General features: G+C 44.8%; 1 protein-coding gene across 1 annotated transcript in view; it reads right to left on the reverse strand.

Annotated features, from left to right (window-relative positions):
* Positions 1–15,979, reverse strand: part of Otoa (otoancorin) — a 69,980-nt gene that overhangs the window by 13,188 nt on the left and 40,813 nt on the right. The window contains exons 21-24 of the mRNA XM_048460427.3: positions 12,026–12,119; positions 8,856–8,985; positions 6,695–6,882; positions 2,484–2,639 (exon numbers count right to left, since the gene is read on the reverse strand). Of these exons, the coding sequence (XP_048316384.3) occupies positions 2,484–2,639; positions 6,695–6,882; positions 8,856–8,985; positions 12,026–12,119 (568 nt within the window). The remainder of the gene's footprint in view (positions 1–2,483; positions 2,640–6,694; positions 6,883–8,855; positions 8,986–12,025; positions 12,120–15,979) is intronic.

Here is a 15,979-nt window from a genome sequence, read left to right on the forward strand (position 1 = left end):
GTGGCAGCCTGGCTCCCTCTTACAAGGCTCCTTATGAACACTTTGGGCCCCTTTAGGATAATTTTACATCTCATTGTCTTTTTAAAAAATCTTTCTTACATGTCTGGGTGTGTGCCAGAATGTATGTTCATGCACCATATGTGTGCAAGTGCCCGTGGATGCCAGAAGAAGACATCAGATCCCCTGGCATTGGAGTAAGGGGCAATTGTGAGTCTTACATTCTGAAAGCTGGGAATTGAACCCAGGTCCTCTGCAAGAGCAGTAAGTGCCCAGGCCCCATCAAGATCTTTAAATGACTTCCATCTGTAAAGTCGTTTCCTGCGATGAGTTGTATTTACAGGTTCTAGGAACTTCAGTTGGAGATCTTTGTCTGATCTGTCTCCACACACCTTCCCCAGTTTCGGATCACCATGGAGTCACAGAGACAGGACTCTGCTCACTGTAGCAGGCATAACCAGCTAACATAGTCTGCCCCAGGTAGGAGTGACTGCTTAGAACTGAGCAACTATAAGAGTGGAGTTAACGATAGGATTTCCTAATATAATAAATGAAGCAGAGACACACTTTGATGGGGCTGCTAATTAGGTAGTGTGTAAACCTAATGCAGAAAACACCCTTGAGGGATAGCTGGCCAAGAGCAAAGCTAACACGGAAGCACTTATGACTAGATACCCCAAATGCCTCACCCAATCAAAACTAAAATTCTGGGGGGTGGGGGGACTCATTTAGTTCACAGGCGATTAACAACCAAACAGACTTTCAACCCATCATAAACAACTAGAAAATTGAACAACATTTAGGAAGTAATGACATTAAAATATTGAACAACCAGGGTGCATGTAAGAGCAACCATGAAACAGGGTAAATAAATAAAGGAAGCATTAAAATCGTCCCCCGAGAGGCATTTTCCACATCATAAAGCAGGAAAAACCAATGGATCCCAGTGATCTAGCTGCATTTTAGACATAGATTCAAGGTCAAAAAACCAAGCTACTGTCACTACTAGTTCAAATCTCAGCACTTACCAAATAGCAATCCACACCTGCTGACCTCTAGAGAAGAGAGTATCTTAGCATTCATTTACGCAATACATATTTATTTTGCAATGAAACATGCATGTGTAACCATATATTTTTAAAGAAAAGAAATATGTGCTAGTCATCTTTTATGGATACAATTTCTGTACCCAGGATCTAGCCTAAGCCAGTATAAATATCACAGATATTCCCCAGAGAAATGAAATCAAACTCTTAGAATGTTTTCTTCCCATAAGAGCAGCCTCAAAGAACTGACAATCTGGGCTTTTCTATAAATAATTATACAAAAATATGAGAGAGAAGCCCAAGTTCAGGAAGGCCAAAACAGCTCTCATTTCAGGTGCAAAGAAAGAGGAGGAAATTGTAGAGAGAGAGTTCTAAAAATCAGCAATTATGTCTTCTTGAGTACTGAGCCCTGATTTCTATATATCAGGATGTCGGGACTGAAACCACACAGCGGGCAAGAACCAGCAGAAGTGGTGGGCTAAGCAGTTCTTAAAGTTCACATGGAGTTGGAAAGAATTTTCTCTCCCTCCAGCCAGAGTGGAGAGACCTTGATATTCATGGAAAATAGGCAGGTTTCTTAGGAGAATCATGTCTCAATGAAGGAAGGACAGAAGGAACCATAGAATAAAGATCACTTTGTCCCAAATAAAGTTCAAAAGAATACAATAAAAAGATAAAAAAAATTACTTGCAAATACTTACATAATTGGAGTAAGACTGGTTTTTTCTCTTTTTTATTGATATTTATTGAGCTCTACATTTTCCTTTGCTCCCCTCCCTGCCTCTCCCCTCTCCTTCAACCCTCTCCAAGGTCCCCATGCTCCCAATTTACTCAGAAGATCTTAAGACTGGTATGTTTTAGGAACTACAACTAAGTCAAACTCTTAACAATGAGAAGTTCATAACATCTACCAGTCAGTCAAAATTAATAAGTATCATTGTTTTCTTGCCTTTGGCTCAGATCAAGTGAAAAACGACTAGGCTTTCAAACACAACTAACCCTTAATTAGGAGAAAAACCAGCCCATAGATAGCAGACTCAAAAGATGGCTCAGTGGTTGGGAGCACTTGCTGCTCCTCTGGAGGACCAGAGTTCAATTCCCATCATACACATTAGGCCGTTCATAACCCCTGTAACTCCAGCTTCGGGGGACCGATGACCTCTTCTGCCCTCCAGCAGTACCTCTCTCTCTCTCTCTCTCTCTCTCTCTCTCTCTCTCTCTCTCTCTCACACACACACACACACACACACACACACAATTTTAACAATAAAAATAAGTCTCTTTTTAGAACAGACTGAGAAATGGCAATAGCGATGGAAGTATTAGCAAGGATGTGAAAGAACCTATTATAAACATGATAAGTCGATTCAGGAGTATAAAGTCAAACAGAAGCAATAAAGGGAATGAGAATCTTTTAAAGACCCAGGAACATCCACCCACCTGTCCGGGGGTCCATTCCGACTGCTGACCAAGGGATGCCACAGTGTCTATAGAGCTGAGGTGCAGCTGCTCCAACTCACTCGCGTTGAGAGCCAAAGCAATGTGCCCCAGGGAGACAACATGGTGGCGTTTCCAGTGTGAGGGCACATCCCAGACCTTTAGGTAGGAGAAACACAGACCAGACCAGATGTTAGTGGCAACACCTGCTATGGTCTATACTTAATACCCTCCTAAAATCCATCACTGAGACCTAATCCCGAATGTGATGGGCGTAGAAAATGGCTCAACCCTCAGAAATGGAATTCCTGCCCCTTATAAAAGAGATCTTGAGAGCTCCCTGCCCAGTTCCACTTTATTAGAGCAAGATGCTGAAGGAAATGATTACCTAAGAGAAATTCACCCTCACTAGACATTGAATCTATCAGTGCCTTGATCATGGACTTCTTAGCAACCAGAACTGTAAGTAATAAATTATGTTGTTTATAAGTTAACCAATATAAGGTATTTTTTTATATTTCAACCTCCAATAATCTGTACAAATATAAGATATTTTATAGAAACCCAAAGAAAGGCTGTATTTGAAACACAGCGTGAATCTCCTCCCCTTCTCTCTCTCTCTCTCTCTCTCACACACACACACACAAACACACACATGCATGCATGCATGCACACACACAGCTTTTTGTACCAGGTCATGCCAAAAGTCTTGCAGAAGTTGATAGTCTTTCACAGGGGAGTTCTACTAAGAATTTAGCCTAAGAAAATTGTAAGACCAGGGTGCAAAGCTATATGTTTAAACATGTACAAAGGCTTAGATGGGGTTTGAATATGAAGCATCCTCCCAAAAGCCCATGGGTTGATGGCTTGGTTTCCAGTTGGTGGGGCTCCGAAGAGGTGGTTGGACCATGGTGGCATCAACCCCATTGAGAGATTAATCCATTAATGAGTTCATAGCCAAATGAACTACTACGATGTGAAAACTATGAGAAGAAGAAAGTCATGTGGGCACAAACCTTTGAAGGATAGTGGAGCGCCTATGTCTGTCTGTCTGTCTGTCTGCCGTCTGTCTGTCGTCATCACTCCCCTCCCCTGGCTGCCATGAGTGAGCACCCATGCTTCATCATGCCCTCTCTACTATGATGTTCTGGTATACCTTGATCCCAAACCAAGAGCCAGCTGACCATGGACCGAAGCCTCTGAAACCGTGCACCCAAAAGAGACTTTGCTCATGCTAAGCTGTCTTGACTTGGGTACTCTATCACAGAAATGGAAAGCTGGCTGGCATGAAGCATTTATAAAAAAAAAAAAAACTCAAAGAACCCAAAGCTAAATGACTAGCTAAATAAAGACCAGTCACAAAACACTGATGTATATTTATCTCTCTGATACGGAAAAACACATTGCGTGCAGAAAACAGGTTCCTGAATAATGAGTGTGATATCTATCGTTTTTGTAGCAGATACATGCGAACCGAGTTATCTTGTATCTGCATGTTCTGAGAACTGCAGACACAACAACCCATACGTTAAAAATGTTCTCTTAAAAATCCCATCCGAGTCTGTAGCTCAGTGGTAGAATGTTTGCCTTGCTTGTGCAAGGGCCCTTGTTGCTAGACCCAGCACCACCAAAGATACTGCAAGTGGACTGAACGTTTCTCACGCTGTAACAGACTGCTTAGGGCACACCCTAAGTAATTATAACTACCTAAATGGAATTTGTATTGTACTGTGTAGGGTAGGCTCTTTGCAAATATCACACCTTTTTACGTAGGGACTTGAGCATCCATGGATTTTAGTACCTGTGAAGGTCCTGTAATCAGCTTTACATAGGTATTAAAGACATCCACGTGCAGTACACAAAAGAAATCTATATATTTTCCATTCATATATGTAAATCTGCGACACTTCAAATCTGGCACCAAAATATCAGTGATGCCCTGGTGAAACATCATCACCAGTTTTCTTCTTTATCATTTTCTGACTTTTCTTGTGTATCAGATGATAATTTTGAATCCCTGGTTATTTCGCTGCCACTGATGTAATAAGCCAATCAAACCAAATTAATAAATTCAGGCTTAATGAACAGAGCAAAGCACTCCTGGGTGACCCTCAGGAGGGCAAGAAAGGTATCACACAGCAGATATACCTACGAGGTCTTAAGTGGCCTATAGGAGTGATCTTGAGAAGCCCCGAGGAGAGACTGACTTTAGGCGGGCTTTCTCAGTGGCGGAGTTTAAAGAGGGCAGCTCCAGGGGAGGGGCCACTGCTTGGTGCACTGAGGGTGGGGTTTGGAGAGGGCAGCTCCAGGGGAAATGCTGCTCAATGTGCTGAGAGCTGGGTAGAATGGGGGTCCCCCAAACTGGAGAGTCCAAACATCTGTGTGTCTGTGTGTTTGCATGTGTGCAGACATGCGTAAGTGAGCAGGTGCATATGTATGCAAGCACAAGGGGACCCCAGAGGTCAACCTCAGATGTCTTTCTTCAGATGCTGTCCACCTTAAATGGTATGTAAGTCAGACATTTTACAGGGTCTTTCACCCTTGTTTGAAGTTTACCACATAAGTTGGTTGGTCTTGACCCCCAGGGATCCTCCACCTCCATGCCCTAGCTCTGGAACTACAAGCATGACACCACGCCTGACTATTTGCTATGGATCCTGGAAATGGAACTCAGACCCTCATGCTTGTATAGGAAGCATATTGCCAACAGGACCTACTCTTCAGCCATATAGTTTCTGACCTTTCTATTATAAGCTCGGGTTACCTGCATAAAAAACAGAAATATGAATATAATTTTAACAACTTCTTTATCCCATGAGGGTAATGGGTTATTCTATAATCCCAACAGCTGTGATGTTCTTGGAATTTTTGAGTGTGTATGTGTGGTGTATTGCGTGTGTTCCCATATATGGGGGTAATGTAGGACCCAGGGCAGCTTAGTATACACCTGCCAAGACAGGCTCTATAGAGACCAACCAGAAAGTAGACCTGAGTCTCAGTAGTTTACCCTAAGGCAATACCTGGCTCCAATAAAGACCAGAAACTGAGCGCACCCAAGCATCACCTGGGAACAGACCATCCAAAGGTAATTCCTAATGTTTCAACTACTGTAGATAAGGTCTCAGGATGTCCCTTATCACAGCACACACCCATCCCCTTTTCACCAGGACACCCCTAGACAGATGTCAGCCAATCAGGGGTCCTGAACCCTAGAAATCCCTCACCCCAACCTCTGTTACTATTAAAAAAAAAAAACCCACCCCAACTGTGCTGGGGTTCTCCGGTCACGCCAATACATGGACACATGGAGAGTCTGAGTTCAAACTTGAATAAGAATAAAGGCTCTTTGCTTTTAAATACAGGACTCGGTCTCCTTGTTGTTTTTTAGGGGACTCCACGGATCTGGGCATAACAGGTACTTGTATGTGATGGGTGAATATGTGTGTGTGTGTGTGTGTGTGTGTGTGTGTGCGCGCGTGCCTGTGGAGGTCAGGGCTTGGCATCAGGTATCTCCCTTGATCTCTCTCCACTGATTAGATCACTTGAACCCAAGCTCACTGGTGTGGCTTCTGGAGCTAAACCAGCTTGCTCCAGGCATCCCCATCTCTGCCTCCCAGCGGCTGGGATGACACTGGGCCCTTGCACCACCAGCTTTTCAGGGAAGTGCTTTACCCACTGAGCCATCTCCCCAGCGACTCAAAGGGATTTGTGTGGCTTTGTTTTTGCCTTTTGTAGACTTGGCTGTCCAGGAACTCACTACATAGACCAGGCTGACCTCCAACTCACAAAGACCTGCCTGTCTCTGCCTCCCAGTGCTAGGATTAAAGACAACATTTTAAAATGACAATGACAAATTCCTTCCAATCCCCCCCCCACACTTTTTCTTGCTCTGGGAAGAATCTGCTGCAGGCACCTTTGGGGGTTCTCCACGAAGAGGATGCAAAGGCAGCAGTCTTGCAAGCATTTAGTTCAGAATATGCACAGACTTGATTGTCTGAGACACTGGTCATCTGTGTTTTACCGCTGCCCTAGCACAGAAGCGCTAACAGCTTGCCCATTTCTCAAATGAGGAAATCATGGCCACGCCACAGAAGCAACAAAACTTCAACAAAATTATATAGGTGCAGGGCCTCAAAGGTTCATGAGTGGAAAGAACGGGGCTGCATGTTGATGCTTGCTTGTTTTTCTGTTGTTCCTTCCTGAGGCGGGCTTACCTGTATTGCCTTTTCCTTCAGGGCCATTAGCTGAGGTCTGCGGAAACCCTTCACGGCCCCTAGCAGTTCCACATTCCTGATAAAAGTGTCCCCCTTCATGCAAAGAAGGGCCTCAGGGTCCCAGCAGGCATTGGCTTCAGCCAACTTGAAGATGTCATCAGAAGAGGGAGCCACAACTCCATGGCAACCTGAGGAACGTGTGCAATGTGGGGAAGTAACAAAGGAAATAGAATTGTGGGAAATGTTAGCTGCTTTCTTCAACAACAATCTTCACTAGCCGGATTCATTCACAGGAAGCACGGTGGTGTAAAGGCTGACAGTAGGGAACCAAGGACTCGCGCCTCTGGGTTGCATAGTAATGACCTGGTTGGACCCATCCACCAAGAGGCTTCACTGTATTGCAGCTGAGCAGGTGGTATATGCCTGTAATCTTAGCACCAGGAGAGCAGAGTCAAAAGCATCCGTGGAGCTTACCGACTCCCTAGTCTTATCAAATCTGTGAGCTCCAGGGTCATTGAGAGAGGCGGCCTTGTAGATCCTCTTTTCTGGTGCAACCTAAACAAACGTCTACCCTTTTTTATAGGGTCCCAACATAAAACGGTTTGCAATTCCAGCCAAGTCCAGCTTGGGAAAGCAAAGAGTTCATTGAGCTTCCTTACAGAGTTTGAGCAAGGGGTTTCTTCCCAAAGCATGGGCGACCATAAAAATCCCACGCAACAGTGAACTCTCACTCTGAATAAACAAGTGAGTAACAACTGCCAACCATCACTGTCTGTGACAATTAGGCTAGCCTGTCCTGTCACCTGGGTACCCTGTCCCTTTAAGAGACCCTGTCCCTTTAAGCTCCGCCCACTCCCAATCTTCCCCTGGTCTCCATTCTCCCTCCCTCCCTCTCTCCCTCCCTCCCTCCCTCCCTCTCTCTCTCTTTCTCTCTCTCTCTCTCTCTCTCTCTCTCTCTCTCTCTCTCTCTCTCTCCATTCTTCTTCTGAAGAGGCAGCTCCCTGCCTTTCCCCCTCCTCTTCCCTCTCTTCCCCCATACCCCTTACCTTTCCAATACCCACTAAATAAACTCTCCATACCCAAGCTCTCTCCACGTGTCCGTCTGTCTCCCACCCACCCGGTTTCCCACCCATGGGACCTGTCAGGGTCACCTGCACCGTAAATTGTAACACTATCCCCATCACTATGGTGCCAGGTATGAGTCTGTATTCAACAGGTACTCAGTACAGATTATAAAAATGATGACACTCTTGGTAATCCTGGTGCTAAGGAGGCTGAGGCAGGAGGATTAAAAATTCAAGCCCAGCCTGGTCTCAAAACCAGGAAGTAGAGGAAGAAATTTCTGATAATTTCCTACCATGACAAGCCCTTTGGAGCCTGGAAGGTTTAAACTCTTTATCCCTCACAATGACCCACCGCAGTTCAGAATTCATATTATCCAACTTGAAAGGGTGAAACTGGAGGCACAGCTAGGCATGGTGGCTCCCCCCTGCAATCCCGGCCCTAGGGAGGCTGATGCAGGAGGAACAGGAATTTGAGGCTGCCTAGACCACACAATGAGCTGCAAGCTACTGAACTACAGAAAGAAACCCTGTCTGAGACACCGTCAGTCAGAAGAGCTTAAAGTCACACGGCCAGTAAGTCACAAACTCAGAACCCAAACCCTTCCAACCTGTACCATTTAGCTGCTAAGCTATGCTGATCCTTTAAGATAAGTCAAATTGTGGCTGTGGAGACGGCTCAGCAGATAAGAGCCCTAGCTCTTTCAGAGGACCTGGGTTCAATTCCCAGCACCCACATGGCAAGTTACAACCGTCTGTGACCCGAGTTCCAAGGGATCTAGCATCCTCTTCTGCTCACTGAAGGAACTGTATACATGTAATACATGCATGCACGCAAGCAAAATTCCCCATCCATATAAAATAAAAAATAAATCTTTATAAAAAAGAAATATAAGCCAAACCTAATGAAAGGCTTGTCCCATGTTGACTTGTCAAGCCTTCAAGCCCGGCCCCTGATTTCAGATACAGGTCTGTCATTCTTTGGCCTGTGGGTCTTGCCATTTTATCGCTGTACAAGTATTTCATTCAGCCCCCTGAGAAGGAGACGCTGTTACGTCACAGGAAGCAATGCCTCCATAGATTCAGGGTTAAACACTCACCAAAGGTGAGGTCAGCACTGGGGCTCTCATTACTGCTGCTCCGAACAGACTCAAAGACAGCCCAGAGGAATTCTTTGGGGAGCAACATCCCAACCATCTTGGAAGCTGTTTGCTGTAGGATGTCAGGAAACTGTAGTTAAAAGAAAAGAAAAAAAAAACATGCGAGATGCATTTAAGTCAGAGTTTAAATGGTAACACTACTTAATGCCTCAAGATGGTGTTTTTCTTCATAATACCTTGTTATATAAATTTAATCCCTTGCCCAACTAATATCATCTCTAATGGGGAATCCTACCAAAATGATACTTGACTTCCACAGAAACACAATTAACACTGCAGAACAGGCATCCATCGCTTTCCACCCATTAGACTGCCAAAAATAAAATACTAATAATTAATGCTGAGCCAGATGTAGAAGGCTGTACCTGTGAGATTTTCCAGAACTGTCGAATGGTGCGCCACCACCAAGCAATCTGATAATATCCACAAAAGGTGTGGAAGTTTGCATTCATCTCTGCTTTAATACTATTTTAATTTTTAGCTTCCTGTTTATTATTTTTAAAAGGGGACAACAACATTGGGGGCTGACGAGAAAGTCCAGTGATGAAGAGGACTTTCTGCTCTTGTTGAAGACCCAGGTTCTGTCCCCAGCACCCACACTATGACTCACAATTATCTGCAAAAACTCCGGTTCCAGAGGATCCAGCACCCTCCTCTGACCTCCTGAGGCACAAGGCCTGCCAGTGGTGCATATACCTACACTCAGAGAAAACACACGTACACATAAAATACAAATAGATGGAGGAGGGTTATGTGTAAAGGTTAACAATGAGGGAGCTTTGGTGACCCTGGAGAAGGTGTCATTTCTCTTAATGGAAATAAACCACTTGGTTGAGACTTGAGATATTATTGGGAGCCCTGCGCATGTGACTAGAAAATGCATCAGGCTCTCTTACGAGGCCCTGCCTCACTGTTGCTCAGCCTCTAAAGAGAAAGAGCGTGCTGAGGCCCCTCCCCTATCAGAATCGAGTCAGGACACTCCTGCACTTCTCAACCCTGGACAGACGGAAGAAATGCCTGTGAATTATACAGACAATCAGGCCTGAACTCCATAGATGCTGAGTCAGACAGTCCAGCATTGTGACCACTGTAGTATCCTCGGGGCTCTATCTGTCTATCTCTATCTCCCTCCCTCACTGCTCCCCCATCACAGGGTCTCCCTATACAGCTCAGGCTGATCTGAAACTTGAGGTACTTCTGCCTCCAGAGTGCTGGGATTACAATCCTGAGCCACCAAGCCAGATCTCTCCAGTGCATTCAAATGTGCCCTAAGGTTCTGCAACGTTCACACACTGCAAAATCAGTCACGCTTTAGTCAAGCTTGGACTACAGATACAGTAACGTTCCCGCAAGTATGTGGTAATGCTATTGGTAAGCCATTGCATAAAAGCACAGTCAAGGGCCAACAAGATGGCTCATTGAGGTAAGGCACTTGTTGCCAAAGCTGAGGACTGAATTCCATCTCTGGGATCTACATGGCGGAAGAACTGATTCCCCTATTCTCTAACCTACACACACACACACACACACACACACACACACACACACACACATGCACGCATACATGCACACACCTACATACACACAAGAAAAAAGAAAGGAAGGAAAGAAGGAACGGAGAAAGATTTTGTTTCTTTGTTTGCTCATTCTTTGTTCTTGAAAGGATAGCCAAGTCCTGCTGGATAACATTTTAGGTCAACACACAACATACACATAACAACAGTAGGCCCAAGAGATGATGCCATTTGTTGCTATCAGTTTGTGTGGTGTGTTCTGTTTTACAGTGTTTGCTCAGTGAGATCACCCAAGGAGGTATGTCTCCTATGCTTCCCCAACCCTCATAACTTTTAAACATGCATTTATTTACTTATTTACTTGGGGAACGCCTTGCCATGGCACATGTGTGGAGGTCAGAAGACAACTCTGGGCAGTCAATTCTCCCCTTCTGCCATGTAGGTCTCCGGGTTCAGCTCAGGTCTTCAGGCTTGGCAGCAAGTGCCTTTCGCCAATGGCCCTTGTAGTTACGATTTTTTTTAAAAAATGCAAACTGAATAACAAAGTGCTTCGTATTTCTCATTATCTAGCTTTAAGAGGGATGTGTATGCACACAGGGTGGGATTTCTGAAAGGAAGCGGAGGGATCTGGGGATGGAGACCGGCTCTGATGGGGGTGGGGGGCTTGCTATTCATCCAAGAGCCTCTGGGACATTTGGGATCTGTTTAACCAGAAGTATGTATATCTTGTTTTATTTTTAAAAGCATAGAGAATGATCCAGCAAAGCACCCACATGCCCACACTGCCTGCAGCTTCAGAAATAAAACATCACAGACATAACTGACAGGCTCATTCCTCACACTCCCACCTTGCTCCTTCCTAGATGGAACAGCGATCCCGAATTTGGCAGAGACCATCCTTGTGTACACTGCTAAACCATTCTTGCTTTGAACATGCTCAAAATTAATTTAGCTAATATTTATTCATGTGCTGCGTATCCTACCACCATAATCACTTGCGGCGCAGGGATTTTTATAACTCCATGTTGCTTCTGAGCTTTTACCATGTTGATAGAAGGCTTTGACAACCTCGCAAGTGATTTTTTTTAAAGATCAGATCTGCATATAACACATGTAAATCTAGTGCTTTTGATTATATGTTTGGACACCAAAAAGACGGTTTTTCTATGACTGGACAGAGAAGGGAAGACATGTTCATGCTTGTTTTGCATGCTGCTTTCTTACATTGCATCTGAAGCCCACACCATAAAGAGTCATTGTTTTATGATATGTATGTATGTTCATGCAACCATGCCCTTCTGGGTATCTGACCTAGAATGGGCATGGGTATAAGGTGCTCACAGACCGCAGAATGCTAGATGTGTGGCATTGGCTGTCCTGACTCCATCTATGTGAGGAAGGTCTGGGGTTCATCTGGCTCAAAACTCAGCTACTTTCCTAGAGTCTTGGCCAGTTTGTGATGAAGCCAGAAATATCTGAGCTCTCTGAGACATGGTAGAAGTTTGGAGAACCACAGAACCTGATAGGTTCTAACCAGCCACCCTTCTTCTCCCTTTCAGATTCCCTCAGCCTTCTCCATTCACTGCACAGTGATACCTTTGTGGCCATCGTGCGCAATTCATCTCCTGAGAAAAATGTTAAGAAAGGCGCCACGTCCTTCATCGTCTCTGCTGCCCAATTCTGAGGCGGTCTAGGAAGAGACACAAGAAGCAGAGTGAAAAGGCATGCCATGAGGGTATCTGATGCCCTTGCATCCCATCGTCCTTCAAACCTAGAAAGGTTGTCGGTCCAGTCTTCTCACTTCCCTGAGCAACAAACAAACAAACAAAAGAAGGCATTTGGCAAGACTAACCAACCAGAATCACCCCTGGGACTTTCACTGAAACTACCACGAGGCTCTTTCTTTTCTCTGGATCTCTCCCGTGAAAGAAGATACTAGAGGTGAATCCTGTCATCCATGGAGAAAATGAGGACCACACCCAGGCCTGCTGAGCTGAGCTGGGGGGAGGACTATACCCATAATAACACCACTTGAGGTTATGGGTCCAGTCTTTCCTGGAGTTCCACTCATGGAATTTTCTACCGGTTCTCTTCCTGAACTCAGAGAATCTCTGCTTTTTTTTACTCTGAATTAAATTGCCTAGTTTCTGCCACACAGTGTTTCCTCCTTCCCGTCCTCAACAAAAGACTAAATTGCTGTAACTGTCCTGTCGTACACAAACAAAAATAAAAATTTCTTGAACTTGGCACTGACCCAGAATCCACTTAGACAGATCATAAATTCCTACACTGATATATCTTTGGTGACAGCTCTAAAAGAGATCAATCAAATTCGCACCGATAGTCCTCCTTGAGCTGGTGAAGGAGACCCTATTTCTGTGTGTTTGTTTTTTGGTTGGTTGGTTGGTTGGTTGGTTGGTTGGTTGGTTGGTTGATTCGTTGGTTGGTTGGTTGGTTGATTGGTTGGTTGGTTGGTTGGTTGGTTGGTTGGTTGATTCGTTGGTTGGTTGGTTGGTTGGTTGGTTGATTCGTTGGTTGGTTGGTTGGTTGGTTGGTTGATTGATTGGTTGGTTGGTTGGTTGGTTGGTTGGTTGATTGGTTGGTTTTGAGATGGGTTTTCACTCTGTAGCCCAGCCTACACCTGAACTCTTGATTTCTTAGCGCCAAATGTTGAAAATAAAGGCTCCTGCCTGCATGCCTGGCTCCCAAGCTGTTTTACAAAGTATTACCCCACTAGATGGATGATAAGTTCCTGAAGGTGGGAACTACACCTGTCTTAAGAGCCACTAGCATCTCCAACCAGTCCCCCTAGAAGGAAGCTGCTGCATGCTCGGCACCCGTGTGACAGGCTCTGCCCCAGGGTCTTCACTCGTGTCTGTCTCCATTCCACAGATGCCAATACTAAAACCGCTTACCCTGTCGATAACAGAAAATGCCTGTGACAAATGACTACAGTCAAACTTTGTTCCCAGAGTTCAGTAACCAAGACAGGGGAGTATGAGCTTGAGGCAGCCCGGGCTACACAGTGAGTTAGTTCCAGGTCAATGTGGACTGCAGAACAAGCTTCTGTCTCAACAACAACGACAACAAAACTGAAAACAAAAGAAAAATGGTGCTAGAGAGAGGGTTCTGCCGTGAAGAGCACTTTCTGCACTTGAGAAGGATCAGAGTGTGGGTCCCAGCACCCACAATCACCTGTGACTCCAGCTTCAAGGGATCCAATGCCCTCTTCTGGAATCCATGAGCACCTGCACTCATGCATATGCAAACATACATGTATGCACACACACTTAAAAATAAATCTTTTTTAAAAGCTGCCATCTCAGCACTGATTGACAGCAAGGTCCTACAGGAATGTCTGGTCCACAACAGGAAATTCTATATGGGAAACGACAGTTCTGCTTGGCTGCAGGGAGCTCACGTTCCCCAGGATCCAGGCTTCTTCTTCTTTATCATCATCAGTACCAATATCTTTTTGAATTTTTACTTCATTCATTTATTTATGGGGGTTGTGCCATAGCAGGCATGCGGGGGTCAGAGGACAAATTGAGGGAATCAGTTTTCTCCTTCCACCAAATTATTCAGGAAATTGAATTCAGATCTTCAGTCTTAGCGACAAGCAACTTTACTCCACGAGCCATCTCCCCAGCCCATCGTCAGTATCTTAACAACAACAACAACAGAAAATAACATAGAGAAACAGAACTTCTCACTCACTGATGACAAGAGTACAAGATGGGGCAGCCTCCATGAAAGGCATTTTGATGACTTCTCGAAAACCAAACACATCCTCAGCTTATGACCCAGCCACTGCACACTTCTGCCTTGACACAAGAGGCTTGAAAACTTTTGTCCCTAAAAATATCTGCATACAAATGTTTATCGCAGCCTTTATTATAATGGCCCAAACTTGGGAGGCATGGAGATACCCTCCAGCTGGTGAGTGGACAAACCACCCCAGATACCTCCAGACAGAGGGGTATTATTCGGGGCTAATGAAATGAACTATCAAGTCAAGAAAGGACAGGAAGAAAACTTAAATGTATATTACTAGGTGAAAGAAATCTATTTGAAAAGGCTAAATACTGAACGCTCCCACTACATGACCATCAGAGAATACAAAGCTATCAGTGGGGAGCAGAGGCACAGGGATGAGGAACCGACTAGGCAGAGAAGAGGTCTGTAGAAAAGAAAAATACTAAACATTTTTTGTTGGTATTTTATCATTTTTACATTTGGGGGAACAAAGGCCATGGCACATGTGTGAGGTCATAAGACAGCTTATAGGAATTCATTCTCTCCCTCCACCATGTGGGTTTCATTCAGGTCATCTGACTTGACTACAAATGCCTTTCCCCACTGAGCCAGTCGCCAGCCTCAGTGTGATAGTGTGTGTGTGTGTGTGTGTGTGTGTGTGTGTGTTTCAAGACAGGGTCTCTCTGTGTTGTGTAGTCCTTAGTGTCCTGGAACTCATTCTGTATATCAGGTTGGCCTCAAACTCGAACTCTGCCTCCCGAGTGCTGGGATTAAAGGTGTGCACCACCACTGCCTGGCTTAGTATGATATTTTAATGAGGAATATGGCATCACACATTTGCCCAAACCTAACGGATGTATACCAAGAGTAAGCCCTTGTGTAAACTCTGGGCCTTGCTAATGTCAACAGTGATACTAATTTGATTAGAATAAATACACGGTTCATGGATTAGGATAAATACACAGTTCTGGTAGGGAATAATGTAATATGGAAGCTATACTTGAGGAGTCGATAGGCAGAGGAGTAGTCTCTACCTCCTCTCAATTTATCTATGAACCAAAATTTATCTATGGCAAAAACTACTCTTTCCAGGTAAGGTGATATTTACCTACAATCTTGGCACTCAAGGGGTAGACACAGGCAGATCACAGTTGAAGAATAGCCTGGACTCCATAACTCAAGGCTATATACATAGAAAAAGTCTGTCTCAAAATAACAAGGACTGGGGATGTAGCCTAGTGATAGGGCACTTGAACAAGGTACTGGATTCTATCTTCGGCATTCAGGAAGAAATTCCATAATGTAATAGCAATATCTTACATCTAAAGTATCATATCTTGTGATGATGTGTGCATGTGTGAGTGTGTCTGTGCATACATGTGCACATGGGTGTTAGTCCTCAGGAGTTGTCCACCTCTTGTCCTTGTGAGACAGGGTCTCTCATTGGCCTGCAGTTCAACAAGTAAACTAGGTAGCGTGGCCAGTGAGCCCCATTTCTCCAGTACTGGGATTAAAGGAACATGTCACCACATCAAGCTGGTTTTGGTTTTGGTTGAGACAGGGTCTCTCTGTGTGGCTTTGGAATCTGTCCTGAAACTCTCTCTGTAAGATGGGCTGGCCTCAAACTCACAGAGATCTGCCTGCCTTTGCCTCCCAAGGGCTGAGAGTAAAGGTTCATGCCAACACCACCCAGCTAGTGGAGACTTCTTGTCCTAGCCTGGTGGTCTCTGCGGAAGCACCCAAGCCAGGTCACACTCATGCATCCTGCCATACCCCCGCAGCACAGTAGGTCCC

This window comes from Myodes glareolus, chromosome 7, assembly GCF_982192425.1.
Source record: "Myodes glareolus chromosome 7, mMyoGla1.1, whole genome shotgun sequence".
Lineage (NCBI taxonomy): Eukaryota > Metazoa > Chordata > Mammalia > Rodentia > Cricetidae > Myodes > Myodes glareolus.